The sequence below is a fragment of the Chiloscyllium plagiosum genome, chromosome 23 (assembly GCF_004010195.1).
Source record: "Chiloscyllium plagiosum isolate BGI_BamShark_2017 chromosome 23, ASM401019v2, whole genome shotgun sequence".
In the NCBI taxonomy this organism is placed as follows: Eukaryota; Metazoa; Chordata; class Chondrichthyes; order Orectolobiformes; family Hemiscylliidae; genus Chiloscyllium; species Chiloscyllium plagiosum.
The window spans coordinates 51081335-51109069 of NC_057732.1; the positions used below are offsets into that span (position 1 = coordinate 51081335).

Sequence of the window (27735 nt, forward strand, 5' to 3'; positions counted from 1 at the left end):
TCTTACAAATGTGTCCTCCACAACCACCTGATGAAAGGGCAGCGCTCTGAAAGCTCGTGCTTCCAAATACACCTGTCGGACTGTAACCTGGTGTTGTGTGATTTTTATCGTGACAGCTGACGATTATGATTTATAAAACTGAACGCTTTTCGGTTTCACCATCGATCCAGAATGCACCTTACACACTGATCCGTTGCCTTCCTCCCATCGTCTCTCCCTCCAACCGCCTCTCGGTTTGAATTCCGCGCTCTCGCCGTCCGTTGGCGCCGACAGGACGTGACGCGTGTGTGCGCGCTGACGTCTGGGGCCGGCGTTGCTCACGAGGGGCGGGGAAGTCAGGAGGGAGCAATTTTTATCCTGACGCGTATTTGGGGCAAAAATACAAACAGAAATAGCACCGGCAACTGGGCGGGGGAAGGCCATGAGAAGAGGGCAGCGATTAAATCACTGGCAACTGGGAGAGGAGGGGGGGCCGTAATTAAACCGCCATCAACCGAAGACCAAGCGCGCTCCTAGTTTGCCTGTCAACGGGAGTCACGTGTCCACACCGGTGATCACGTGCTCCCGGCTGGAAACAGCTGGAGCTGAACAGCAGCCATGGCCAGTGAGTACTTACAACCTCACCCCTGGGCAAGGTGGAGGGCAGTGAATATTTACCTTCCCCAGGGGAGCGTCTTTATCCTCTGGAGGGAGGGGGGTGGTTAGTATTTACTCCCCGGGAATTACTAACTATTTACTGCCTGGGAGAGAGGGGGGCGTTACTAAATATTCCCTCTCCCTGGGGATGGAAGTTGGTGAGCTTTTAGTCCCCCTCAGGTAAGGGACTGGTGCATCTTTACTCGACCCTACTCGGTGTGCTGTCTGGGTAAACGTCATTGAGATGGCGAGAGGTAGACAGCCATTGAGGGAAACTAACAGCTACACATTCATTCATTGTTGGTAATATGCTGGTATTTTTTTTCGTGTACCTGTTTGATTCAATCCTCATTGTATCCACTCCATGCTGACTTGCCTCCTGGAATAAAATGCTGTGGGTGCTGGACATTTGGAATTAAAATCGAACAGTGTGGTGCTGGAAAGGTCAGGCAGCATCCGGGGAGCAGGAGAACCGACGTTTTGAGCATAAGCTCTTCATCAGGAAAGCTCTTCCTGGCGAAGAGCTTGGTCTCGAATCGTCGACTCTCCTCTTCAGATGCTGCCTAAACGGCTATGCTTTTCCAGCACCACACTGTTCGACTCTGATCTCCAGCACCTGCAGTTCGCACTTTCTGTTATTTTGAAATTAAAAGGAAATGCTGGAAATACTAAGTAGCTTTGGAACCACAAACATTTCAACATGATTGCCCTTTGTTGGAACGGTGACTTTCAACTGCAGTAATTGGACAAACTCCAAATTCATTTCGTAATACTTAACAATAACTGTGAATCCATGCTAGGTAAATCAGTTTTCTTTGACCTTCAGAGTAGAGGTTGTAGCGTTCCTGTTTGAAATTTGATGAAATGTCCCCCTGCATCTTGTTTTTACTTGCTTTTGATGTTTTCTAATCAACATGTTCAGAGATATAATTAAACAGCTCATGTGCAGGTGGGACTTGAAGCCAGTGCACCTGGTTCAGAGGCAAGGAACTACCACTATGCTAAAATGGCCCCACTTCATTTTAAAAATTGCTTTTCTGATCAATCTGCTCGTAGATGCTATTACACATCTCAGGAGGAGATGGAACTTGAATCTGGGCCTCCACAGTGCAGGAGTAGGGACACTACCGCTGCACAAGAGCCCTATTTTTATTTTATTTTAATTGACATATTGATAATGCATTTATTTGTGAAGAAATTATTGAGTATCATTCACATTCTCATTTGCATTGTCAAGCTATCAGGATATCTTGTCCTTTTTACTGCCAAGGGATTACTTTTGAACCAAAGGCTATACGTGCTATCATAAGGACTGGCAGAGGGGTTGGGGTGGCCCTGTTGGTAAGGAATGATATTCAGTCCTTTGTGCGGGGCACCTAGAATCAGGGGGTGTAGAGTCAGTATGGATAGAGCTGAGAAATTCTAAGGGTAGAAAGACCCTAATGGGAGTTATCTACAGGCCCCCAAATAATAGCCTGGATGTAGTGTGTAAGTTGAATAAGGAGCTGAAATTGGCCTATCGCAAAGAAAGGGAGTTTGTGGAGTGTCTCCGAGATGAATTCTTAGAACAGCTTGTGCTGGAGCCTACCAGGGAGAAAGCAATTCTGGATCTGGTGTTGTGCAACGAACCGGATTTGATCAGAGACCTTGAAGTAAAGGAGCCATTAGGAGGTAGTGACCACAATACAATAAGATTTAATCTGCAGTTTGAAAGGGAGAGGGTAGAATCGGGAGTGACAATATTTCAGTTGAATAAGGGGAACTATGGAGCTATGGGGGAGGAGCTGGCAAAGTTCAATGGTGCAATATCCTAGCAGGGATGGCAGCGGAACAACAATGGCAGGTATTTCCGGGTATAATGCAGAAGATGCAGGATCAGTTCATTCCAGAAAGGAAGAAAGATCCTAAGAGGAGGCAAAGGTGGCTGTGGCTGACGAGGGAAGTTAAGGACCATATAAAGACAAAAGGGAAAAAGTATAACATTGCAAAGATGAGTTTGAAATCGGTGGACTGGGAAGCTTTTAAAGAACAACAGAGGATAACTAAAAAGGAAATACGCAAAGAACAAATAAGGTACGAAGGTAAACTGGCCAAAAATACAAAGGAGGATAGTAAAGGCTTTTTTAGGTATGTGAAAAGAAAAAAAATGGTTAAGACTAAAATTGGACCCTTGAAGACAGAAACGGTTGAATTTATTACAGGGAACAAAGAAATGGCAGAAGAGTTGATTTGGTACTTTAGATCTGTCTTCACTGGGGAAGACACGAGCAATCTCCCAGATGTAATAGTAGCTGAAGGACCTGAACTGAAGGGAATTTACATTAGGCAGGAAATGGTGTTGGAGAGACTGTTAGGCCTGAAGGCTGATGAGTCCCCGGGACCTGATAATCTGCATGCCAGGGTACTGAAGGAGGTGGCTCTAGAAATTGTGGATGCATTGGTGATCATTTTCCAATGTTCTATAGATTCAGGATCAGTTCCTGCAGATTGGGGGGTGGCAAATGATATCCCACTTCTTAAGAAAGGAGGGAGAGAGAAACCAGAGAATTATAGACCAGTTAGTCTGACCTCAGTGGTGGGGAAAAATGCTGGAGTAAATTATAAAGGACGAAATTACGACACATCTGGATAGCAGTAACAGGATAGGTCAGAGTCAGCATGTATTTATGAAGGGGAAACAATGCTTGACTAATCTTCTGGAATTTTTTGAGGATGTAACTCTGAGGGTGGACAAGTAGATGTAGTGTACCTGGACTTTCAGAAAGCCTTTAATAAAGTCCCACATAGGAGGTTAGTGAGCAAAATTAGGGCACGTGGTATACGGGGCAAAATACTGACATGGATTGAAAATTGGTTGGCTGACAGGAAACAAAGAGTAGTGATAAACAGTCCCCTTTCGGAATGGCAGATGGTGACCAGTGGTGTGCCGCAGGGATCAGTGCTGGGACCGCAGCCTTTTACAACGTACATTAGTGATATAGATGAAGGTATTAAAAGTAATATTAGCAAATTTGCTGATGACACAAAGCTGGGTGGCAGGGTGAAATGTGAGGAGGATGTTAGGAGAATACAGGGTGACCTGGACAGGCTAGGTGAGTGGAGGGATGCATGGCAGATGCAGTTTAATGTGGATAAATGTGTGGTTATCCACTTTGGTGGCAAGTACAGGAAGGCAGATTACTACCGTAATGGAGTCAAGTTAGNCTATCTTACGCTGAAAGATTGGAGCGACTGGGCTTGTATACGCTTGAGTTTAGAAGGCTGAGAGGGGATCTGATTGAGACATATAAGATTATTAAAGGATTGGACATTCTGGAGGCAGGAAGCATGTTTCAGCTGATGGGTGAGTCCCGAACCAGAGGACACAGTTTAAAAATAAGGGGTAGGCCACTTAGAACAGAGTTGAGGAGAAACCTCTTCACCCAGAGAGTGGTGGGTGTATGAAATACTCTGTCCCAGAAGGCTTGGAAAAATGCAGTCAATACCAGTTTTTATATGTATTCTTTGCAGATGTGACATAAATTTTTAAAATATTGCAGGGTAGTAAAATGAAAGGATAAATTAATTGAAAGATCTGGTCTTATTTGGTATTCAGTGACTTTTACAAAAGCATAATACAATGCCGGGTCACCATATATCTGAAACGGTAACTGTTTCTCCCTAGATTTTGCTTGACCTGTGAAATTCCAGAAGTTTTTGTTTTTGTTACACTGTGTATTTGATTGAGGGTCCAAACCTGAGGAGTGGCTCACTAAAGAGTTGTTTAGGCAGCCATGAGGTACTTGGCTTATTTGAAAATAAATTCAGATGCACACTTTGCAACTTTAGTGTGTTGTATTTTTACTACTGCATCACTGACAGTGATGATGTGAAGATTAGGGTTTAATGCTACCTTGAGGTTGAGAACCAGCTCCTACCAATAGATGGTTTCTTACAAATGAGAATACCTGGTGGAATGTGGCATACCTGAAACTGATTCACCCTTAGGATTCAGTGCAAGATTTTTTTTAATGCAAACTCCCAAATTGCATGGAGAGAAAGAACCCATAAATCCTTCAAACCTTTTCTTCAGCCCCAGTTCATGTTCTCATCCATTTTGTTTTAAAAATATAGAACTCTATTATCAGTTTCCTTTGCAACACCACACAATATGAAGAACTGAATAATTGGCAGCGTCTCTGCTTTTGTCTGGTACTATTCAGATTTCTGTTCTGTCACTGTGAAAGAAAAGTGAAAGTATTGTTGCAGAGCCTTTTAGAAACAAAAGGAAGACTGAGTCTATAGCTAGTTTATAGCCTTTTTAAGTCAATTAAGTTTTAATGTTCTTGTCTATTGCAGTTAAATTTTTAGAAGTCATCAAGCCATTTTGTGCTGTTCTACCTGAAATCCAGAAACCGGAAAGAAAGGTAAATTAATTTCAGTTTGTGTTACTTTTTAATTTTACATATGCAAGGAGTTTAAATATGCTTCCATCAGATCTATGCTCTTGGTTTCTCTGTAGGAAGTATCATTTTCAGAGTATTTTTATATCTGAATGGGTGTGTTCGAATTGACTTGCTTCTCACCTGTATCTTTCTGCCATGCCTTTGATCATAAAATACGTGGCAAGTAAGTTCTATTGCAAATCTGCTTGAAGTAGTAAATGCCAGCAAATATCTTAATTAGCAAAACCTGCAACCTTACCGCTTGAGTTATAGAACATAGACCATTGCAGCGCAGCACAGGCCCTTCAGCCCTCAATGTTGCGCTGACCTGTGGAACTAATCTGATGCCCATTTATTCTTCCATTCTTGTCCATATGCCTATCCAATGACCATTTAAATGCCCTTAAAGCTGGCAAACCTACTGCTGTTACAGGCAGTGCGTTCCACGCCCCTACTACTCTCCGAGTAAAGAAACTACTCTGACATCTGTCCTATATCTATCACCCCTCAATTTAAAGATTAGATTAGATTAGATTACATTACAGTGTGGAAACAGGCCCTTGAGCCCAACAAGTCCACACCGACCCACCGAAGCGCAACCCACCCATACCCCTACATTTACCCCTTACCTAACACTGCGGGCAATTTAGCATGGCCAATTCACCTGACCTGCACATCTTTGGACTGTGGGAGGAAACCGGAGCACCCGGACGAAACCCACGCAGACACGGGGAGAACGTGCAAACTCCACACAGTCAGTCGCCTGAGGCGGGAATTGAACCCAGGTCTCCGGCGCTGTGAGGCAGCAGTGCTAGCCACTGTGCCACCGTGCCGCCAAAGCTATGTCCCCTCGTGCTAGCCATCGCCATCCCAGGAGAAAGGCTCTTACTGTCCAACATATCTAACCCTCTGATTATCTTATATATCTCAATTAAGTCACCTCTTAACCTTCTCTCTAATGAAAGCAGCCTCAAATCCTCAGCCTTTCATTATAAGACCTTCCCTCCATACCCAGGCAAGTAAATCTCTGAACCCTTTCCAAAGCTTCGACATCTTCTTATAATGCATTGGTCAGAACTGTACACAATACTCCAAATGTGGTCACACCAGAGTTTTGTACAGCTGCAGCGTGATCTCATGATTCTGAAACTCAATCCCTCTATCAATAAAAGCTAACACACTGTATGCCTTCTTAACAACCCTATGAACCAGGGTGGCAACTTTCAAGGATCTATGTACCTGGACACTGAAATCTCTCTCCTCATCTACACTACCAAGAATCTTACCATTAGCCCAGTACTCTTTACTCCTGTTTCTCCTTCCAACTTGAATCAACTCACACTTTGCTGCACTAAACTCCATTTGCCACCTCTCAGCCTAGCTCTGCAGCTTATCTATGCCCTTCTGTAACCTGCACTATCCACAACTCTACCAACCCTCATGTCATCTGCAATTTACTAATTCATCATTCTCATCAAGGTCATTTATAAAAATGACACACAACAGTGGATCCAAAACAGTTCCTTGCCGTATCCCACCAGAAACTGAACTCCAGGATGAATATTTCCCATCAACCATCACCCTCTGTCTTCTTTCAGTAAGCCAATTTCTGATCCAAACCACTAAATCACCCTCAAACCCATGCCTCCATATTTGTGCAATAGTCTAGATTAGAGTGATGCTGGAAAAGCACAGCAGTTCAGGCAGCATCAGGAATTCCTAATGTAGGGCTTTTGCCTGAAACGTCGATTTTACTGCTCCTTGGGTGCTGCCTGAACTGCTGTGCTTTTCCAGCACCACTCTAATCTAGACTCTGGTTTCCAGCATCTGCAGTCATTGTTTTTACTATATTTGTGCAATAGCCTCCGTTAGGGAACCTTATCAAATGCCTTACCAAAATCTATATACACCACATCAATTGCTTTACCCTCATACACCTGTTTGGCCACCATCTCAAAGAACTCAATAAGGTTTGTGAGGCACAACCTACCCTTCACAAAACTGTGTTGACTATCCCTACTCAACTTATTCCTTTCTGGATGATTATAAATTCTATCTCTTATAACCCTTTCCAACACTTTTACCCACAACCGAAATAAGGCTCACAGGTCTGTAATTACCACGGTTGTCTCTACTCCCCTTCTTGAGCAAGAGAGCAACATTTGCTATCCTCCAGTCTTTTAGCACTATTCCTGTAGACAATGATGACATAAAGATCAAAGCCAAAGGCTCCGCAATCTCTTCCATGGCTTCCCAGAAAATCCTAGGATAAATCTCAGCCAGCCCAGGGGACTTATCTATTTTTACACTTTCCAGAATTGCTAACACCTCCTCCTTGTGTACCTCAATCCCATCTCGTCTAGTAGCTTGTATCTCAGTATTCTCCTCGACCACGTTGTCTTTTTCTAGTGTGAATACTGATGAAAATTATTCACTTACCACTTCTCCTATCTCCTCTGGCTCCACACACAACTTCCCACTACTATACTTGATTGGCCCTAATCTTACATGATTCTGGATCAGTGGTGCTGGAAGAGCACAGCAATTCAGGCAGCATCCGAGGCCTGTCCTCTGATGCTGCCTGAATTGCTGTGCTCTTCCAGCACCACTGATCCAGAATCTGGTTTCCAGCATCTGCAGTCATTGTTTTTACCTCTAATCTTACATGAGTCATTCTTTTATTTCTGCTATACCTATAGAAAGCCTTAGGGTTTTCCTTGATCCTATCCGCCAATGACCTCTCATGTCCCCTTCTGGCTCCTCTTAGGTTTTTCTTTAGGACTTTCCTGGCTAACTTGTAATCCTCAATCACCCTAACTGAGCCATCACATCTCAACCTAACATCAGCCGCCTTCTTCTTCTTGACAAGAATTCCTAAGTAAACCACGGCTCCCGTGCTGGATAACTTCCTCCCTACCTGACCGGTACATTCTTACTAAGGACACACAGGAGCTGTTCCTTGAATAAGCTGCACAGTTCAACTGCCCATCCCCTGCAGTTTCCTTCCCCATTCCATGCACCCTAAATCTTTCCTAATTGCATCGTAATTGTCTTTCCCCCAGCTATAACCCTTGCCCTGCGGTATATACCTACTCCTTTCCATCACTAAAGTAAACACAATTTAATTGTCATGGAGTCATAGAGAGTTGTCACTATCACCAAAGTGCTCACCTACCTCCAAATCTAACACCTGGCCGGGTTCATTACCCAGTACTAAATCTAATGTGGCCTCACCTCTTGTTGGCCTGTCTACATACTGTCAGGAAACCCTCCTGCACACATTGGACAAAAACTGACCCATCTAAAGTATTATAGTATACCCAGTCAATATTTGGAAAGTTAAAGTCCCCCATAACAACTACCCTTTCAGTCTCGCTCCTATCGAGGATCATCTTTGCTATCCAATTCTCTACATCTCTGGAATTATTTGGCAGCCTATAGAAAACTCCCAACAGGGTAACTGTTCCTTTTCTGTTTCTAATCTCAGCCCAGACTGCCTCAGTAGATGAGTCCTCAAACATCCTTTTTGCAACCGTAATACTGTCCTTGACTGACAGTGCCACACCACCCCCTCTTTTACCATTTTCTCTGTTACTGAAAGATCTAAATCCTGGAACTCCAATAACCATTCCTGTCCCTGATCTATCCATGTCTTGGAAATGGCCGCAACATCAAAATCCCAGGTACCAACCCATGCTGCAGGTTGACCCACCTTATTCCAGATGCTCCTGGCGTTGAAGTAGACACACTTCAAGCCAACTTCTTGTTTGCTGGTGCCTTCTCGCGATCTTGAAATCTTATTCTGACTTCACTACTCTCAACTTCCTGTATATTTGAACTACAATTTAGGTTCCCATCCCTCTGCTGAATTAGTTTAAACCCACCTGGGTAGCATTAGCAAATTTCCCCCCTAGAAAATCGGTATCCGTCTGGTTCAGGTGAAGACCATCCTGTTTATAGAGGTCCCACCTCCCCCAGAAAGAGCCCCAATTATCCAGGAATCCAAAACCCTCCCTCCTGCACCATCCCTGTAGCCACGTGTTCAACTCCTCTCTCTCCCTATTCCTCGCCTCGCTAACACGTGGCACGGGTGTTTTAAAAAAATTCTCAAGGTCAGGTTCGTAGGAGAGTAGTCTGACACAGAACAAACGACCAAGAGGCGAGTCTGCTAGAATATGAGCATTTTATTCCCCGCAGCGTCGCCACAACCAGGTCTCATACTTACAACGGGTCTGGCTTATACTCACTCTACATGTTACCGGAACTGGGAGCCGTCAGTTCTCGTAGAGCGGTTGCCAACAACCCACGCTCGGCGGTTAAACGTAACCCCGGAGCAGACTCACCGAACTGGAGACTTTTCCAGCTGATATACTCTTTTCCAGATATAAACATTCATGTGAACAGCAGAGCAAGGCTAAAAAACACATTCCATTCTGGTTACATACAGATAAGAAGATTCACACGGGGAGGTGTGTAATAAGATTCACACGGGACTAAGCAACACCTCCATTCCGGTTAGATTCACACATGTATTGGGACATAATTTTTAACCGTTTCACCACATTCCACTGCTTGGCCCAATACATGTGTTACATTATGATTCACACATGTATTGGGACATAATTTTACACCACAACGGGTAACAAACCAGGCTTAGTAGCGGCTTCTCCAAAACTTCATGCATGGTGAGACATTTAGCCAACTGAATTTAATTCTAGAGGTGAGGTGAGAGTGACAGCCGTTGACATTAAGAATACTTTCGTCTGAGTGTGGTGTCAAGGCGCCCAAGTAAAATTGGAATGAGTGGGTTTCGGAGGCAAGTTGTCTGCTGGTTGGGGTCATTGTGGTACACAGGAAGGTGGTTGTGGTTGTTAGAGGTCAGTCATTTCGGCTCCTGGACATCTCTACAGGAGTTCTTCAGGGTAGTGTCCTATGCCTAACCATCTTCAGCTGCTTTATCGTTGACGTTCCCTCCATTCATAAGGTTAGAAGTGAGGATGTTTGCTGATGGTTACACAATGCTCACCAGTTTTCATGACTTCTCAGATACTGAAGCAGTCCATGTTCAAATGCATCAAGACCTGGACAATATCCAGGCTTGGATTGTCAAGTGTTAAGTAACTAACACCACCACAAATGCTAAACAATGACTGTCTCCAGTAAGAGGCAATCTAACCACTTTCTGTTGACATTCAATGGTGTTATTGTCACTGAATCCCTCACTAGCAACATATAGGGGTTACCATTGATCAGAAACTCAGCTGCATTCGCCACAAAAATCAGTGGTACAATTGTAGTTGAGGTCTCGGAATCCCGCAGCAAATATGCGGAGTCAGGACTCCCCATAGCCTGTCCATCATCTACAAGGCACAAGTCAGGAGTGTGATGGAATACTCCCCACTTACCTAGATGGGTGCCGCTCCAACAATACTCGAGAAGCCTTGACACTATCCAGGACAAAGCAGCCCACTTGATTGGAGTCACGTCCTGAAGTATCCATTCCGTCCACCACTGACGCTCAGTAGCAGCAGTATGTACTATTTACAAGTTGCACTGCAGAAATTCACCAAAGATCCTTAGACAGCACCTTCCAAATCCGTGACCACTTCTACCTGGAAGGTCAAGGGCAGCAGACGCATGGGAACACCATGACCTGTAAGTTCCCTTCCATGCCACTCAAAATCCTGGAACCCCCATTGTATGTCACCCAACAACACATGGACTGCAGCGGTTCGAGAAGGCAGCTCACCATTATCTTCTCAAGTGCAACTAATGATGTGCAAATAAATGCTGGCCAATCAGCAATGACCACATCCCACAAGTGAATTTTTAAAAAAAACCTATAGTTTTGGAAATTAAAGCAATCAGTCTTGGAAATTGGTTGGTTGCCTATTTGTTTTTGATCTGGGAATGGTATATATTGTTGGAAAAGTAAATTCAGCACAAAATTATAAATATCACCACTGTGTTGATGTGTCATCAGTGACAATCTCCTGAGTTTGACGTCAGATCGTAGAGACTTAGAGATGTACAGCACGGAAACAGATCCTTCAGTTGAACTTGTCTATGCTGACCAGAAATCCTAACCTAATCTAATCCCATTTGTCAGCACTTGGTCCATATCCCTCTAAACCCTTCCTATTCATATACCCATCCAGATGCCTTTTAAATGTTGAACTGTACCAGCCTCCACCACTTCCTCTGGCAGCTCATTCCATACACGCAGTACCCCCTGCGTGAAAAAGTTGCCCCTGAAGTCCCGTTTATGTCTTTCTCCTCTCATCATAAATCTATGTCCTCTAGTTCTGGACTCCCTGATTTAAGTTTTAAGATTTCTTCAAATGGAAGATTTTATAATGGAAACTACATTGTATGCAAGTACTTTAAATACGCTGTTTTTAATTTGCAGCAGAATTCACCAACACGTGGTGGAAATGCTTTTTCCTTAGAGATAAGTAAAACTGCCTATACTCACTCCCTCAGTATTCAGGAGGGGGAGAAGAGAGAAAAAGAAAAGATTTCCATTGAGTCATATAATTTACAAAGTATAAAACAATCTGTTGGCTGCAAGTGCAACTTTTCTTAAGGGTATTAGTGAGAGATTTGTAGTTTCTGTTGCTACGTTCTCGGATCAAAGTTTTACTTGTTAACTGCAAAGATGGAGTGAAATAGCAGTTCTGAAAAAATTACAATTTTGGTCACATTGGACATGACTATGGAACACACCTGAAAGTTACATTCATATTTTTGTATAACTATAATGATAGAGGATAAGTTTTAAATTTGCTTCCTTAACTAATTTTAGGCTTATTTAGGCACACATTTATTTGTTTAATTGACATTTTTGAGTTATGGTTTAAGTTCCTGTTTCATGGCAGTCACTTGGTCGTCAATATACAATATTTAGGTTCAGGAACAGCCATTGGATATCATCCCTAGCTGCTTAGATTAATGTCGTCAGCTGCTGACTTGTTTCTAGTTTTGAATCGGCAGTTTCAGAATTCCTGTCCTGATATTCAGCTACCTGAACCAAAAATATGCAGTCAAAGCTGCATAACTATCTACCCAAATGGAATTGGAACACTGTTTCTTTATCTATTACTAAAGTCACAGACACATCATAATTGAATTTACTGTTCTCCAGAATCGAGGATGTATCTTGTCTGGCTAGGTGAATCTTCACGTGACTGAAAAGTTCAATTTTGGATCCAAAGGTTTTTCTGCAGCAGGTGCCTGTTGTATGGGGAAATGGGATTTACAGCCTAGATGAATGGGTTGGCATTCATCTTTTTCTGCCACCATTTTTATATTTTGCACTTGAGTCATTGAGCCTTGAAGTGGCTTGTGCCTTGATGGGTCAGGAAGTGTCTTGCCAAGCAATCAACAGTCAGCACATCCTTCCTTAGATACTGGGCTCAAAGCTGCTCACAGTAATCCAAGGCTGACTGGAGCCTTGTACAGCCTCAGCAGTGTAATTCTGCTATTGTATTCTAGCCCCTTCAAGATGAATGCTGACATTGCATTTGCCTTCATACTTGCCAATTGTACCTGAATGTTAAACTGAAGAGAATCCTGAACTACAACTGCTGAGTCCCTTTGTGCTACAGATCAACAATAGTATACACCTCTATTCCTCCCAAAGTGTGATTTACTACAAAGCAGTCAATAGTCTTGTAGATCAGGGCCTTTTGTTTACGTCCACAGATTCTTGTTGTCAGTCGTCGTCACAGCTTGAAGGAAGAAATGCTAGCCCAGTTGACTGGGTGCTGGAGTTTGATGGTAGCCACCTCTTCCAAGGGAATACAAAGTTGTGGGAAGTGCTATGCATGTTTGAGTTGCCCTGTCCATGCAGATGATGCAGAGAATGCTGAACTGGCCCGAGGAAGGTTGGAGGGCTTGCGTCTTGATTATGGTTAAGGACAGGCCAAGCATCATCTTTGAAGTGTTGAAAAGGTTGAATGTCCTTTACATGACCTGTACCAAGTGAGCCATCATGCAGCAGTCTTCCACAAACTGAAGGTTGTAGATGTTCACAGTGGTGAGCTTAGTTTTTGCCTGAAGTGACCAAGGTTCAAGAGCTTCCTGTCCAGATGATATAGGACACTGACACTAGATGGTACATCCTCTCTGATGTGGGTGCTGACACTTAGATGATGAACAAGATGGGGACAACCACACATTTGTTTAACCCTGGTTTGGATGTAAAAAGTGTCAGTTTGAGTCTTTACTCAGGATAGCAGCAATCATATTATTATACAGGAGCCTCAAGGGGATGACAACCTTTAATGGGTAGCCAAAACACTAGACCATAATATGTAGGAGCAGGAATAGGCCATTCAACCCATTGAGTGCTTCGCCATTCAATGAGATCATGGCTGATCTGGTCATTCTCAATTCCAGTTTCCTGACTTTTCCCTATTATCCTTGATTCCCTTATAGATTTAAAAATCTATCTCAGCCTTGAATTATACTTAACCCAGTGAACAACTCTGTGTGGTAAAGAATTCCACAGATTCACCACTTTTGAAAAGAACAAGTTCTTCCTCACCTCTGCCTTAAATAGGCAGCCCTTGTTGTGAAATTATGCTCCTGGTACAAGACTATATTTCCTTAGATAAGAGGCCCAAAACTTGTCACAGTGTTTCAGCTGTGGTCTGAGTGCTGCCTCGTATGATTTTAGCAAATCCTCCCACGTGTTATATTCCATTTGTTCCATTTGCCTTCCCTATTATCCGCTAAATTTAGATTCTTGCTTTTAGTTATGAATGAGGAATCCGAAGTTTCTCTGTCCAAACCATAGGGCATCACAATTTAGAGAAAGTAAAAAAACACAGAACCTAGGAGCAGAACTAGGCTGTTCTACCATTCAATATGATCATGGCTGATCCAACAGTTCAACAGTTGAGAGTGTTGTGCTGGAAAAGCACAGCAGGTCAGGCAGCATCTGAGGAGCAGGAGAATCATTGTTTCCAGCATAAGCCCTTCTTCAGCCTGATGAAGAGTTTATGCCCAAAATGTCGATTCTCCTGCTCCTCAGATGCTGCCTGACCTATTGTGCTTTTCCAGCACCACAGTCTCGACTCTGATCTCCAGCATCTGCAATCCTAACTTTCTTCCAATAGCATAGCACCCGTGTTCGTACTTTCTTCCCATGTCCCTTGATGTTAAAATCTAAAAATGCATCTATCTCTTTCTTGAATATCCTCTGCAACCTTCTGTGGGAGACAGTTCTCAGGTTCACAACCCTCTGAGTAAAGGCATTTTTTCTAACATCAGTTCTAAATCTCCTTGGATTGTGACCCGTGTTCTAGATTTCCAACCAGAGAATTTCGTCCTGGCATCTAATTAGATTAGATTAGATTACTTACAGTGTGGAAACAGGCCCTTCGGTCCAACAAGTCCACACCGCCCCGCCGAAGTGCAACCCACCCATACCCCTACATTTACCCCTTACCTAACACTACTGGCAATTTAGCATGGCCAATTCACCTGACCTGCACATCTTTGGACTGTGGGAGGAAACCGGAGCACCCGGAGGAAACCCACGCAGACACGGGGAGAATGTGCAAACTCCACACAGTCAGTCGCCTGAGGCGGGAATTGAACCCGGGTCTCTGGCGCTGTGAGGCAGCAGTGCTAACCACTGTGCCGCCCAAATCTGTCCAGTCCTGTTGGAACTTTACATTTCAGTTAGACTCCCCTTATCCTACTAAATTGCAGTGAATTCAGGCCAATTTGAATCAATCTCTCATAAGGCAGTCCTTGGTCAGGTTGATGGAGGCATTGAACATTTTTGGATTTTGCTCCGAACATTTGTCCTGGATCTGATTAGCCATGAAGACCTTATCTGCAGTACCCTGGGCTAAAGACGGTTGCCTCTGTGTCTTGTACAAAAATCCTGAAGGAGTACCTGACCTTGTTGGCAATGAGAGGAATTCCAATCTCTGAATCTTCTGCAATTCTTTGGGAGTATCCTTAAGCTTCTTTTTTTTAAAAAAAACCTGTTTTAAAGATGAAAGTTTCCTATCTTATCTGTCCACTATTTTTTACTTGTTACGTTATTGTATGGATAAACTGGTGCACAAAAAATCAGACAAAAAAATGATCTAGCAGCCATTTTTTAGCTTTCTCCAGTTGCTAGAGCATGACACAAAAAACACTCGTATGTTTTGCTCTTTTTCATTTGAAATGTCTTTGTGTTGTGACTTAATATGAACTGCTGAATGTTTCAAGAGAAAAGATTTGAAGTTGGCCATTCAACCCATTGAGTCTGCTCTTGTCTTGAAAAGGATATGCAAGTTGCATGCAGGAACAGATTTAACGGAATAGTGTTACATTTTATGTTGTGTTTGTAAATCTCTTTCTGTCTAATTTTAGAAAAAGACTGACTTTCATTGGTGCTTTGTCACAATCCTGATGTTTCAGAGCACTTTGATTGTCAAGTACCTATAAAAATGCAGTGCTATTTCAGTGCTACACTGTAGTGTTGGCATTGATTTGTGTTCAATTGCTGAAGTGGGAATTGTATTGAAACCTAGTGACTAAAGTGATGAGAGTGCTATTAACTGAGGCACAGCTGACACATTCTTATTGCCAATAGTATGACATCTAAGGGGCACAGAATTGCCACGTCATGCAGGACAATGTCAGATTATGCAGTCCTGCTCTCTTCTTCCCGAAGTGTTGACTTCCTTGGGATTACCCTGAAATTCAAAGATAGCCTTCAGATTATTATCAAGGCAACTGTTACTTTGCTTTCCTACCCCATTTAGTAACTGCTGTGCAATATGTGAAAGTACAAAATGAACAGTAATGGAGAACTGCCTGTTGTGTCTTGGATTTTTGAAAACCATTATCTTTAACATCTTTTATCCCATAGATCCAGTTCAGGGAAAAAGTATTATGGACAGCTATCACACTCTTCATTTTCTTAGTATGCTGTCAGGTAAGTGCACTCGTTTTAGAAATTGGCTAGCGTTTTCACTACAAACAATATTTGAAGCGCACTAATGTCTCATTGTTGATTATAGATACCATTGTTCGGCATCATGTCATCAGACTCAGCCGATCCATTCTATTGGATGAGAGTCATACTGGCGTCCAACAGGGGTAGGTTTTATTAAAATAGGTTAACTTGTATTTAAACTATTCAAATTCCAGTTGAAGGACTATCCTGGAGAAAGTTTACAGATCATGCCCTGTGCCTTTTCTAATGTGCTGTCCAGTATTAATTGCAAAGTTAAATTCACCTCTTCTTGAGGCATTTCAGTGGAAGAGATGCTTTATCTAATGTCTTAATTGCATCTCTCAAAAATAGCTAAGGATGCTGAAATGCAGTTGTTATATGTACAAAACAAGCATGATTTGGGCTGTAAACAAATTTCCAATAGCAGCCTTGAGCTAAATAATTGGTATTAATCTGTTCTCGATTGTGATGGTTGTTGGAACTGCATCAGACCTTGTAAAGAAGCAATCGGTTGGAGGCCTTGTTTGCAAATGGCTAAAATTCTCTCGATTTATTAATACATGAATGGGGACATTGTACATGTTGATTAATTACTTCAGCAAAATTGATTTGCGCTGACATAAACTGCTTTTTACTGTGATTTATGATGTTTCTTCTTGAATTGCTGGTGTTTGCAGGTACCTTAATGGAACTGGGTATCTCTCCAATTGTAACCTCTGGTCTAATTATGCAGCTACTGGCTGGAGCAAAGATCATCGAAGTTGGTGACACGCCAAAAGATCGAGCACTATTCAATGGAGCTCAAAAGCGTAAGAATTTAGAATTCTAGATTACCTTTGAGGAGTGAGTCCTGATTTCCATCTCTGGCTGAACCAGATCAAATTCACTATGGACATCGTATTTGATCCAGAGTTGAGGTTCAAACCCCATTTCCTCGCCATCATAAAGAGAGTTACCAGCTTTCATTTCTGCAACATGGTATGCCTTTACCAACACCCCCTGTCTGCCTTCTGCTGTAGCCAGATTCCCTGCCTTTGTCATCTTTAGTGTCATGTATTTCAGTGCTCTCCTGATCTGTACTTTGAGGCCACCACACATCCAAATTTAAACTCTTTAACCTTCATCTGTTCGTGGCCTTGCCCACCATATGTCTGTAGCCACCTTTCAATTTACCTTCAAAATTTACTCCAGAGGCTAGGCGGAAGAAAGTATCTGTTCATTCCACTCCACTTCTGGAAGCCATGCCCACAGACCCTTTTCAGCTGAATTTCTGTTCCCAAACCCCACCACCACCCCATCCTCTGAAGACCGCTTTAAATGACACTTTTGACCTGGTCATCAGTGGTTTCGCACTATTTCCTTGGACTCTTGTTTAATATTTTTGAAGTCCCTATGCTTGAAATTCAGTTGTTCATCTGAAGAAATGTTAATGTTTGGAGTTTTTAAAAGAATCGAAACAAAATTTGTCTCATTGATTTTGAAAAGTTACTGTGTACTTGAAGTGCTAGTAAATATTTTGATATTTCCTTTGTGCTATTAAAAAAGACTATTCTCTTTTTCCATCAGTTTCTGCAATTATTTTTCATTCATTCATGATACATGGGCATCTCTGGCTAAGCCACTATTTATTCCCCATCTCTAATTACCCAGAGGACAATTCAGAGTCCATGATACTGTGTAGGTTTGGAGTCACGTACAATGTTTGCTATAAGTTGTATGGCCACTTGATAACTAAAAGTCCCACACACACACACATCGTCGTCCTCCTCCACCACATAGGACTTTCCACTCTGGTTTAAATATACCCTTAGACTACTCAGCAGTCCACACAGACACGACAAAAATGAGAAAAAACATTGATTAGCTTGTAGGTTGGACCAAGTAAAGATGGCAAGTTTCCTTTCCTAAAGGACATTTGTGAACCAGAGGGATTTTTGCAACAATTGACAATGGCTACATGGCTAGGTTTTTGTTCTGGACTTTTACTTGATTCAAATTTCACTATCTTCTCTAATGGGGTTTTAACCTAGATCATCAGCCTGGGACTCAGGATTAGTAGTGCAGTGACATTGCCACTGTCTTCCCAAAAATAAATCTTAAAAATTTTCTCTTATACTGGACATGCATGTATAGCTTTGAATGAATTGATTTTTGAATATTTTATTTTCTTTGCAGTATTTGGGATGATTATCACTATTGGTCAGGCTATAGTATATGTAATGACAGGCATGTATGGTGATCCAGCAGAGATGGGGGCCGGCATTTGTCTACTCATCATTATACAGGTCAGTGCTTCAGGCTACATGTACCAAGTATTGTACCGGCTGTTTTATGGAGTTGTGCAGCTTGTAGGGAGCCTCGCCAACCAGACATCCCAATCTGACCTCCTCCCATTTGCCCAACCGATCGAGTATCTTCTCCTTGTTTATTTTTTGGCTCTTCCTGTAGCTTGACTTCTGCATCATCTTCCTTAAGAAAAACGATGTAAAGTAGTAATTTATAATCTCAGCAATGCCCTCTGTCTCTGTGTAAATTTCCTTTTTGATACCTAATTGGCTCACCTATTTTCTAACCTTTTATTATTTATATGTAGAAAACTCCCCTCTCTATTTTAGCTATCAGTGTCTTCTCATAATATCTCTTTGCTTTTGATTTTCATTTTCGCTTTCTCTTGGAATGTTTTGTATTCAGCCGTGTTCTCATTTGTATTATCAGCCTAGCATCTGCCATATTATTTAACATTTCAAGTACAGTATCACTCATCTTTGGAACACAGTTTGAAACATTGACTGTTTTTCTCCCTCTCCACAGATAATGTTAGACCTGTGGCGTTTCTTCAGTCCTTTGTTTTTATTTCAGATCTCCAGCATTGGCAATAGAGCATAGAACAGTACAGGCCCTTCGGTCCTTGATCTTATACTGACATTTTATCATACTCTAAGATCAAACTAACCTACATACCCTTCATTTTACTATCATCCATGTGCTATCCAATAGACGCTTAAATGTCCCTAATGTATTTGATTCTACTACCACTGCTGGCATCACATTCCATGCACCCACCACTCTGTATGAAGAACTGACCTGTGACATCACTCCTAAACCTTCCTCCAATTACCTTAAAATTATGCCCCCTCAAGATAGCCATTTCTGCCCTGGGAAAAAGTCTCTGGCTATCCACTCTATCTATGCATTTCATCATCTTGTACATCTCTATTAAAATCACCTCTCATCCTTCTTCCCTCCAATGAGAACAGCCCGAGCTCCCTCAACCTTTCTTCATAAGACTTGCCCTCCAATCCAGGCAGCACCCTGACAAATCTCCTCTGCATCCTCTCTAAAGCTTCCACATTCTTCCAAAATGAGGCAACCAGAACTGAACACAATATTGCAAGTGTGATCTAACCAGAGCTCTGTAGAGCTGCAGCATAACCTCGCGACTCTTAAACTCAATCCCCCTTATAATGAAAGCCAACACACCATACACCTTAACAACCCTATCAACTTGGGTGGCAACTTTGAGGGATCTATGGATGTGGACCCCAAGATTGGTCTTTTCCTTCACAATGCCAAGAATCCTGCCTTTAACCCTGTCTTCTGCATTCAAATTTGACCTTCCCAGAGTGAATCACTTCACACTTTTCCAGGTTGAACTCCATCTGCCACTTCTCAACCCAACTCTGCATCCTGTCAATGTCCCGTTGCAACCTACAACAGCCCTCTACACTATCCACAACTCCACCAACCTTCGTGTTATCAGCAAACTTACTAACCCACCCTTCCACTTCCTCATCCGAGTCTTTTATAAAAAGCACAGAGTAGAGGCCCCAGAACAGATCCCTGCAGAACACGAGTTGTCACCAAGCTACAGGCTAAATATTTTCCACCTACTACCACTCTTTGTCTTCTAAGGGCCAGCCAGTTCTGTATCCAGACAGCCAAATTTCCCTGTATCCCATGCCTCCTTACTCTGTGAATGAACCTACCACAGGGAACTTATCTGTCATATGAGCTTTTTTCTGTCTCCCTATCATCATTCAGGGAACTGTGCCTTTCAAAACCTTCCTCATGGGCACAAACAGGCAAAGCCATTTGAGGGTAATGCCTCAACCTAAGAGTCAACCTATCTGGTTTAAATTTAGACACAGCTTAGTAATTAACTATTGGTCATCATCTAAGTTGAGCATTCTCACAGCAACCCCTCTATCAGTCAGAGTCCACTTGGCAATCAATCAGCACACTTATCGTACAGTACAAAATGTTATTCTCCTTCACACTGGTATCCCTATGAATGTCCTGATAGGTGAAATATGAATAGCTTTGGCCAAAAGTCCTTTTTTGTAAGCAATACTCAGGTTCTACACAACCAAAATACTGTTTGGCAAGTTGTCAAATGTTAATTTTGGACAAGTTGAAGAGGGACTTTTAAATGAATTCAATGAATATTTCAAAATTTACTAGGTGGCACTTGTACAAGAGATAGTCAGCATCTAAATGTGACTATAACTGCATAATTGGATTTTGAGTAGTGCCTTCCCAATCTGAAGCAAGTGGCAGCAAATGCATTTCTCTGAAATTGTCTGCTTGTTTAACACAGGAGCTGACATGTTTGTTTCATGAAATATTGATTGTGATGCTTCTCAATGTTATTTTAACCAACATGAGTCTTCATTTCTGACTTTATTGTGCATTGTTTAGTATAATTAAACACCCGCTGTTTATTCCTCCTTTCTTTTCCCTGGTCTACTCTCTGTAATCTTTATAATTTTATCATACATGCAGAAGGGGAGGAACTTTTAAAACAAAGCTAGTGTGTTTTGAGAGAGAACCAACGTGATCATTAAATTGACATCCGGAGTAAGGATCTTATTTTCATGAAGTGATAACTGAACACAAGATTTTAATTTTATTTCTGTGCACTCAAGCTGTCTAATTTATAACGATCCAGTGTGGATATGTATGTGTTGGTGGGGCATAATATAACTATCCCAATATGCTCAAAATTACATGTAAAATAGTGCAGTTTTCCAGCTTTTATGTCTTTGAAAGGCCACTTTTATCTTGTTCTCACCTGTATAAGTATCCCAGAATGTTCTTTAGCATTGCAATCGGATTGATGGTAACCAATTAGTATGATGAATGCTCCTAATCATATTTTTCTCTCACCGTTTTTTTAAAGGCGTTTTTGTTCCATCTTGAACTTTGTAAAGATTAGTTTCTGGTTATCAAATGTTAATTTACAGAAGGATATTTTCCTGGAAAGGGGACCATTTAGATGGGTCAGCTTAATTGATCAATGATCTTCCAGCCAAAATACTTTGTTAACCTATTAACTTGGTGTCAAGATATTTTGTAATTTTTCCTTAATGTGCATGTCTTTCAGCTGTTTGTTGCTGGGTTGATAGTCCTGTTGCTGGATGAGCTGCTGCAGAAAGGCTATGGTCTGGGATCTGGCATTTCCCTCTTCATTGCCACAAATATCTGCGAAACCATTGTCTGGAAAGCTTTTAGCCCTACCACCATCAATACTGGCAGGGGTAAGCTGTGGCCTTGTATTTTGCTGGTGAACCCTCTGTTAGAATATCTAATTTGTTATTTTTAAATTAATGTAGCTATCAATAGCTGAAGCCCTACAAAATGAGTTCCAGCACTCTTACAACTCAAAACTCGTGACTCAAATCATCATTATGGCTTTGTCCAGGCACTGAATTTGAGGGTGCAGTGATCGCACTCTTCCATCTGCTGGCGACTCGACAAGACAAGGTTCGAGCTTTGCGGGAAGCTTTCTACCGACAGAATCTGCCCAATCTTATGAACCTCATTGCCACTATATTTGTGTTTGCTGTTGTTATCTACTTCCAGGTAAGGTTATGTCTGGAAGAAGGAGATGTTCTTTTTAAAATCCAACATTATAAAGTTCAAAAGAAGCCACATGCATCTTGCCTGATTCAGTTCAGGCTAAGCATTTGCTCAAATAAAAGTTTAACACTGCAATGAAATCGTCTTTGCAATATCAAAAGTGTAATGCTCCTAGTGAATTGTATTTATTTATCCAGCTCGGCTCAGACTATAAGTTGTGGTTTGATTTTTATAACTTCTCAATTCATTGTGTTTACAAAGCTTATCTGAATCATCCTGTGGATTATTGTACCTCCCAAGTGGGGGAATGGGAGGGAGTACAAGTGGGAATCTTCAGCAGAGTCTCTGTGAATTAGCCGGATCCAGTCTGATGCATACAACGTAAACTAAACATTCATCCTGAGTTGATGATGGGCAGCACTTTTGTGGACTAATGACAGAGGTTGATATTGTCTTTACCCCAGGACATGGTGATGGAACAGGGAATCAAATAATTTCTTCACAAAGTTTCTGTATTGGTTTTGTGATAGAAACACTGCAGTCAATAGCTTATTGGGAATGTTCTTCATGTTGTATTTAATATTAAAGAACTTACGAGATAGGAGCAGGAGTAAGCCATTCAGCCAGATCATAGGTAATATTCCTCTAGCATATACCTGTTCTCTTCCCACATCCCTTGTATCTTTAATATTCAGAAATCTATTGATATTTGTATTGAATATGCTCAGCGACCGAGCTCCCACAGCCCAGATTTACTTATAAGTACCAGAAAAATAAATTTATTAAGAAATTTCATTGTTGGTAAGAATAATGTCTCTTGATATGGGGATGATTTTATTTATGTACTCTTGGGTTAGTATTGAACAGCTTGTGGCCTGCATGTTTTACTGGAAATTATGCATTTTCAGCATAAAATTGTTCCACTTCAATTTTTAAAAATTTGTTATTGTCTTTGCACTGTTTTTTCCTCCTGGAGTATGCCAGGCTGCTTATGTTCCCGGCAGTGTGTTCTTTTTGTGAGTAAGCATTCATTTGTTGGTACAGAAAGTCATATCGATTACGATAGATGTGAAGTGTGCATGCTCTAAATAATAGATGGGAGTTAGGACATTTTTACTTATTCAAATAACTGTAAACAGCTGTAAATGTTTTATTTTTCAGGGATTCCGCGTGGATCTACCCATCAAGTCTGCTCGTTACCGTGGACAGTACAGCAGCTATCCCATTAAGCTGTTCTATACATCTAACATCCCTATCATACTTCAGTCTGCTCTTGTATCCAACTTGTACGTTATCTCTCAGATGTTGTCTGTTCGATTCAGTGGCAACTTCTTGGTCAATCTGCTGGGCCAGTGGGCTGTAAGTATAACTCTGCACCAATTTATTTTGAATGTTGATGTGAAGTACAGCTGCGTTCATTGCTATCGCAGATACCTTTTAAAAATGCATTGATACATTTATTTTGGAAAGGGTATACTTAAAATAATTGGCCCTTTTTTTAAAGAAAACAATTTCCCCACGCATCCAACTATGTTGTGACTTAAAAATGCTGTTTTTTGTTACAAGATTGGTTTAATATTACTTGTACTCCCAAAGCAAATTTGTATTTCTGTGTGAAAGTTTTAACAGCCTCAGCATGTCAAAATGCATACTGCTTTATCATTAGAAGCATTTCAATTAAAGTTTTAAAGCTGGTTCATGGCCATAGCTTTGTAATCTGTGTGATTTAGTGATTTGTTTTTGCGCAAAAGTTTTAGTTAACTTTGGAAGTTCTTTTTTGCAAGGTTTGTGAAGGTTTGTAGCTCAGGTTGAGGTTTAGGGTGTAGGTTTGCTCGCTGAGCTGTAGGTTTGATATCCAGACGTTTCATTACCTGGCTAGATAACATCATCAGTGGTGACCTCCAAGTGAAGCGAAGCTGTTGTTTTCTGCTTTCTATTTATATGTTTGTCCTAGATGGGGTTCCTGGGGTTTGTGGTGATGTCCTTTCCTGTTCGTTTTCTGAGGGGTTGATAGATGGTATCTAGATCTATGTGTTTGTTTATGGAAGCTCTGTTGCAAGATGGAAGTAACCAATCTCAATGTTGTACTGTTTAAAAAAAACTGAAATACTTTGTGAATTCTGTACTTAACTAGTTATCCTAACAGTGACCGACTATTCAAAATAGTTTTTGCCATCTCCACCCCACTTAATTGTAATTTTTTTTAAATTGTGGATATTCCAGCATTGGCTTACTCCATTTAAGATTATGGTGCATATTAACATTTGTGCAGCAACTCTTCTAACACTTGCTAGCCTTCTGGTTATTGCCACAATAATTTACAAAAGTTAAACTTGTTGTTTAAAATAAAGAATTAAAAGATTCTTGTTTTCCTACCTGCATTTGTATTATGTTTTGTTGTAGTTTTAAAGCTCTTCACTTATTTGGTGATCACTTCCAGGATGTAAGTGGAGGTGGGCCAGCTCGCTCATACCCTGTTGGTGGGCTCTGTTATTATCTTTCACCTCCGGAATCTATCAGTGCTGTGTTTGATGATCCCATCCATGTCGCTGTTTACATCATCTTCATGCTCGGATCATGTGCTTTCTTCTCCAAGACCTGGATTGACGTTTCTGGTTCTTCTGCTAAGGATGTAAGTAATATTGAGTCACAGTCCGCCTGGCTTAATTGGTTATGCTGTGGATCAGAAGGTTATAGGAATGAGCCTATGGTGGGTTTTGAACACCGAATATAGGCCAGCGCTGTGTACATTTTTGAGGGAGTACTGCATTATGTGAGCTGCTGTCATTCGAACAAGATGTTAAATAGAAGACCCATCTGCTTGTTCAAATGCACATTCAAAATCTGGAATGGAAAGTCAAGAATGGGAATGCAATTCTGGAAAGAAGTGACCAAGCAGATTGCATGCTTCCAAATAGATTCGTATTGAAGTTAACAACTAAAATTGTATTGTTATTCCCTGTAGTCTATGTCAAGATCCTTCCCATACTGAGTCTTCATTTAAAACTGTTCACTTTCTTTCTCTTCCGTAAGTATTTGCCAGGATCTGGTAAATTAGTGTAAGCCTCAAGTTATTTTTAAGTGTCTTTTAGCAAATGTACAGTACTAAATTTGACACTTTGAAGTAGTGCAGAAATATTTGGGTATATACTGTTGCTGTTGCTTTCTCGTACTCAGGTTCTAATGATGTACGCTGTCAGAAAGATGCTGGACAATATTCTTCTATGCTCGTGGAGATCGTGACTTATGTCTCCAAAACAACATAATGAAGCCAGGATTGGGGGAAAGAGGTTGGAAGGGGTAGCAGGCTACACCAAGTCTTCTCTCTACCAAATGAAATAGTTAGAGGAGACCAACTCTGCATGCTCTGAATTATCTCACAAAATGTGAAAGCTGCTGTTTCTAGCAATATGATAAAAGGGGACAAAATCCCATTTGCAAAGAATGCTAAATATTCATTACAGGATGTATCTTTTTTCAGGTTGCTAAACAGCTGAAAGAACAGCAGATGGTAATGAGAGGCCACAGAGAAACCTCAATGGTCCATGAACTCAATAGGTCAGTATTAACTTTTTGGATTGTGTTGGATAATTGTATATTCAAAATATCGTAGCCGTAGTGGAAACCTTCTGAATTTGAGATAATCATTAAATGATAGAGGCTGAAATTTAAACACTCAAGTAAAAAGACATTAATCTCTCAGGTTTAATGTCTTTTTGCGATGAGGCAGACCCGACAGATCCTAAGTCCATTTTTAACATTGATTCCTATGTCACAATTTTCAAGAATGCACAACTTTAAATGAGGACTTGCTATATTTTAGATGTAATCCTATTACTCAGCAACAATGAGGTGCAAAGTAGACAAACAGGAAGCTGGAAGAACATTGCAAGTCAGACAGTACTGGGAGGTGACTCCTGATGTTACCTGGCTTGCTCTGTGCTCCTCCAGTCTCCTGTTTGTCTACTTTGGATTCCAGCACTTGCAGATTTTTAAAACAAATCTCTAACCAATGAAGTACAGTTCATTTTTAAAAACATATATTGTGTAGAGCTCTGAGAACATGGAAGAAAATATGCCCAAAGTTATTATTAGAAAAACTAATTGCATGGCAATCTACTTGTATTTTACATTTAAATACATTGTAATATTTGCACCCAAACGGTGCAACTTTTCATGCTGTTTTGTTTTGGGAAGTAGTCTAATACTTCATATCAAAAAAATTACAAATGAGTTTTAACCAAAATGAGTGTTAGACAAAATAATTCATATTTTTGATAGACCATTCTCTATTGTATTTTACTGAACTTGAGATCAAATTCTTTGAGAATGGTAAAATTATTTTTCATGAAGTACTATAAGCTATGCAAAATCTGTATGTCAGACAGCATCATTCAAAGGAGAAACAGTATTAACGTTTCAGGTTTGCAGCTGTTCATCAAAAATAATCAACTGGTTCTGTTGTAAGGTCAAATTTGACTGCTTAGTCTCTCCACCTGAGTATTTCCAGCATTTTCAGTTTTTATTTTCGATATGCTGCGTCTACTCTATTTTGATTCTTTCGAAGCGATATGGTTTACTTCACATTTAAAATATTGTTGATATATTATAATAATAAAAATTACATTTACATGGTACCATTCACAACTTCAGGACACCTTAAAATGCTTTACAGCTAATGAAGTGTCGTCTTTTAATTTTAAATGTACAGGTATTAATGATTCTGTATGTACCAGTGAATCATTTAATACTTTATCATCGTGCAGCATCTTGTTTTAAAACATCCAGCTGCTATTGTGTTCAAGTTTGTAATGGGCTTTCTAATTTACCTCAAGGTATATTCCTACAGCAGCTGCTTTTGGTGGGCTTTGCATCGGAGCACTTTCAGTCCTCGCAGATTTTCTGGGAGCCATTGGATCTGGAACAGGAATCCTACTTGCTGTTACTATTATCTATCAGTACTTTGAAATCTTTGTGAAAGAACAAGCTGAGGTTGGAGGCATGGGTGCATTATTCTTTTAAATTGCCAAACCTTGAAGAATTTACTTACTTATGGAAAAGGGATTTTTTCAATGTTATGCACTGTCTTCTGTATGAAGTTTTGTTTTTGCTTATCCACTTAAAAACTTTCGCCCCCCCAGCTGTCTTTGAACAGCATACTGTTCACTGCCTTCACTCTTAACACTCCAGTACTAGCTAGCATCATCAGTACTAAGTAGTGCTTTCTGATGCTTTATTACTGTCACAATATCTGCAGTACAGATGTATTCAATAAGCATGCCTGTTCCATTTTGTCTGTCTTCTCATAAACAGAAGAAACTTGGATAAGTTAAATTATGATTTTCAAAATGATAGATGAAATAACTTTGTTTTAGATGTGAAAGTGACTCTTCATTTTAGCACATCATAATTTTTTAAATTCTAAGTCACAATCCAGTGTTTTGTTTCCCTGATGTATGCTTGGAGTGGCATTTTGAAATTGCCTGAGCTTATGTCTGGATTCCAGGCTGAAACCATTTGTCCTGTATCTGGCAACCAATCTGTGCCAAACGTATTCATGTAAATTATTAATAAAAACAGTAATCCATATGAATGTGCATTTGTATGAAGACATACACTACAGTTCATTATTTATTATATACTGATATAGAAGTGAAAAGTCAAAAGTATTAAATAAATGTATTGATGCCTGAACAGGTAGAACTTGTGTTAAAAGTGTACACTTTGGGTTATTGAGACCATTATGGTAATCTTGTAAGTTGATGCTTTTAATGATTTCAGTAAAGTTAGGGATGACACAACAGTTTGAGTTTCAGTTAGGACAAGTTTAATAAATCCGTTTCTGTGTTA

At 40.8% G+C, this 27735-nt stretch overlaps 2 protein-coding genes across 3 annotated transcripts in view; both read left to right on the plus strand.

Annotated features, from left to right (window-relative positions):
* dhtkd1 (dehydrogenase E1 and transketolase domain containing 1) overlaps positions 1-5042 on the plus strand; it is a 70594-nt gene extending 65552 nt beyond the window's left edge. The window contains exon 18 of the mRNA XM_043714152.1: positions 4975-5042. The gene's annotated coding sequence lies outside the window, so the exon portion shown is untranslated. The remainder of the gene's footprint in view (positions 1-4974) is intronic.
* LOC122561861 (protein transport protein Sec61 subunit alpha) lies at positions 269-27735 on the plus strand. 2 transcript variants are annotated; one of them, XM_043714154.1, is made up of 12 exons: positions 269-604; positions 4975-5042; positions 15940-16005; positions 16091-16169; positions 16704-16835; positions 18202-18311; positions 21410-21563; positions 21728-21888; positions 23047-23244; positions 24326-24517; positions 25367-25443; positions 26721-27735. In XM_043714154.1, exons 1-12 carry the CDS (start codon positions 598-600, stop codon positions 26905-26907), a joined length of 1431 nt encoding a protein of 476 aa, XP_043570089.1. In that variant the 5' UTR covers positions 269-597; the 3' UTR covers positions 26908-27735. The 2 variants fall into 2 exon arrangements, with proteins under 2 accessions (XP_043570089.1, XP_043570090.1); XM_043714155.1 differs by lacking the exon at positions 269-604 and adding an exon at positions 655-816.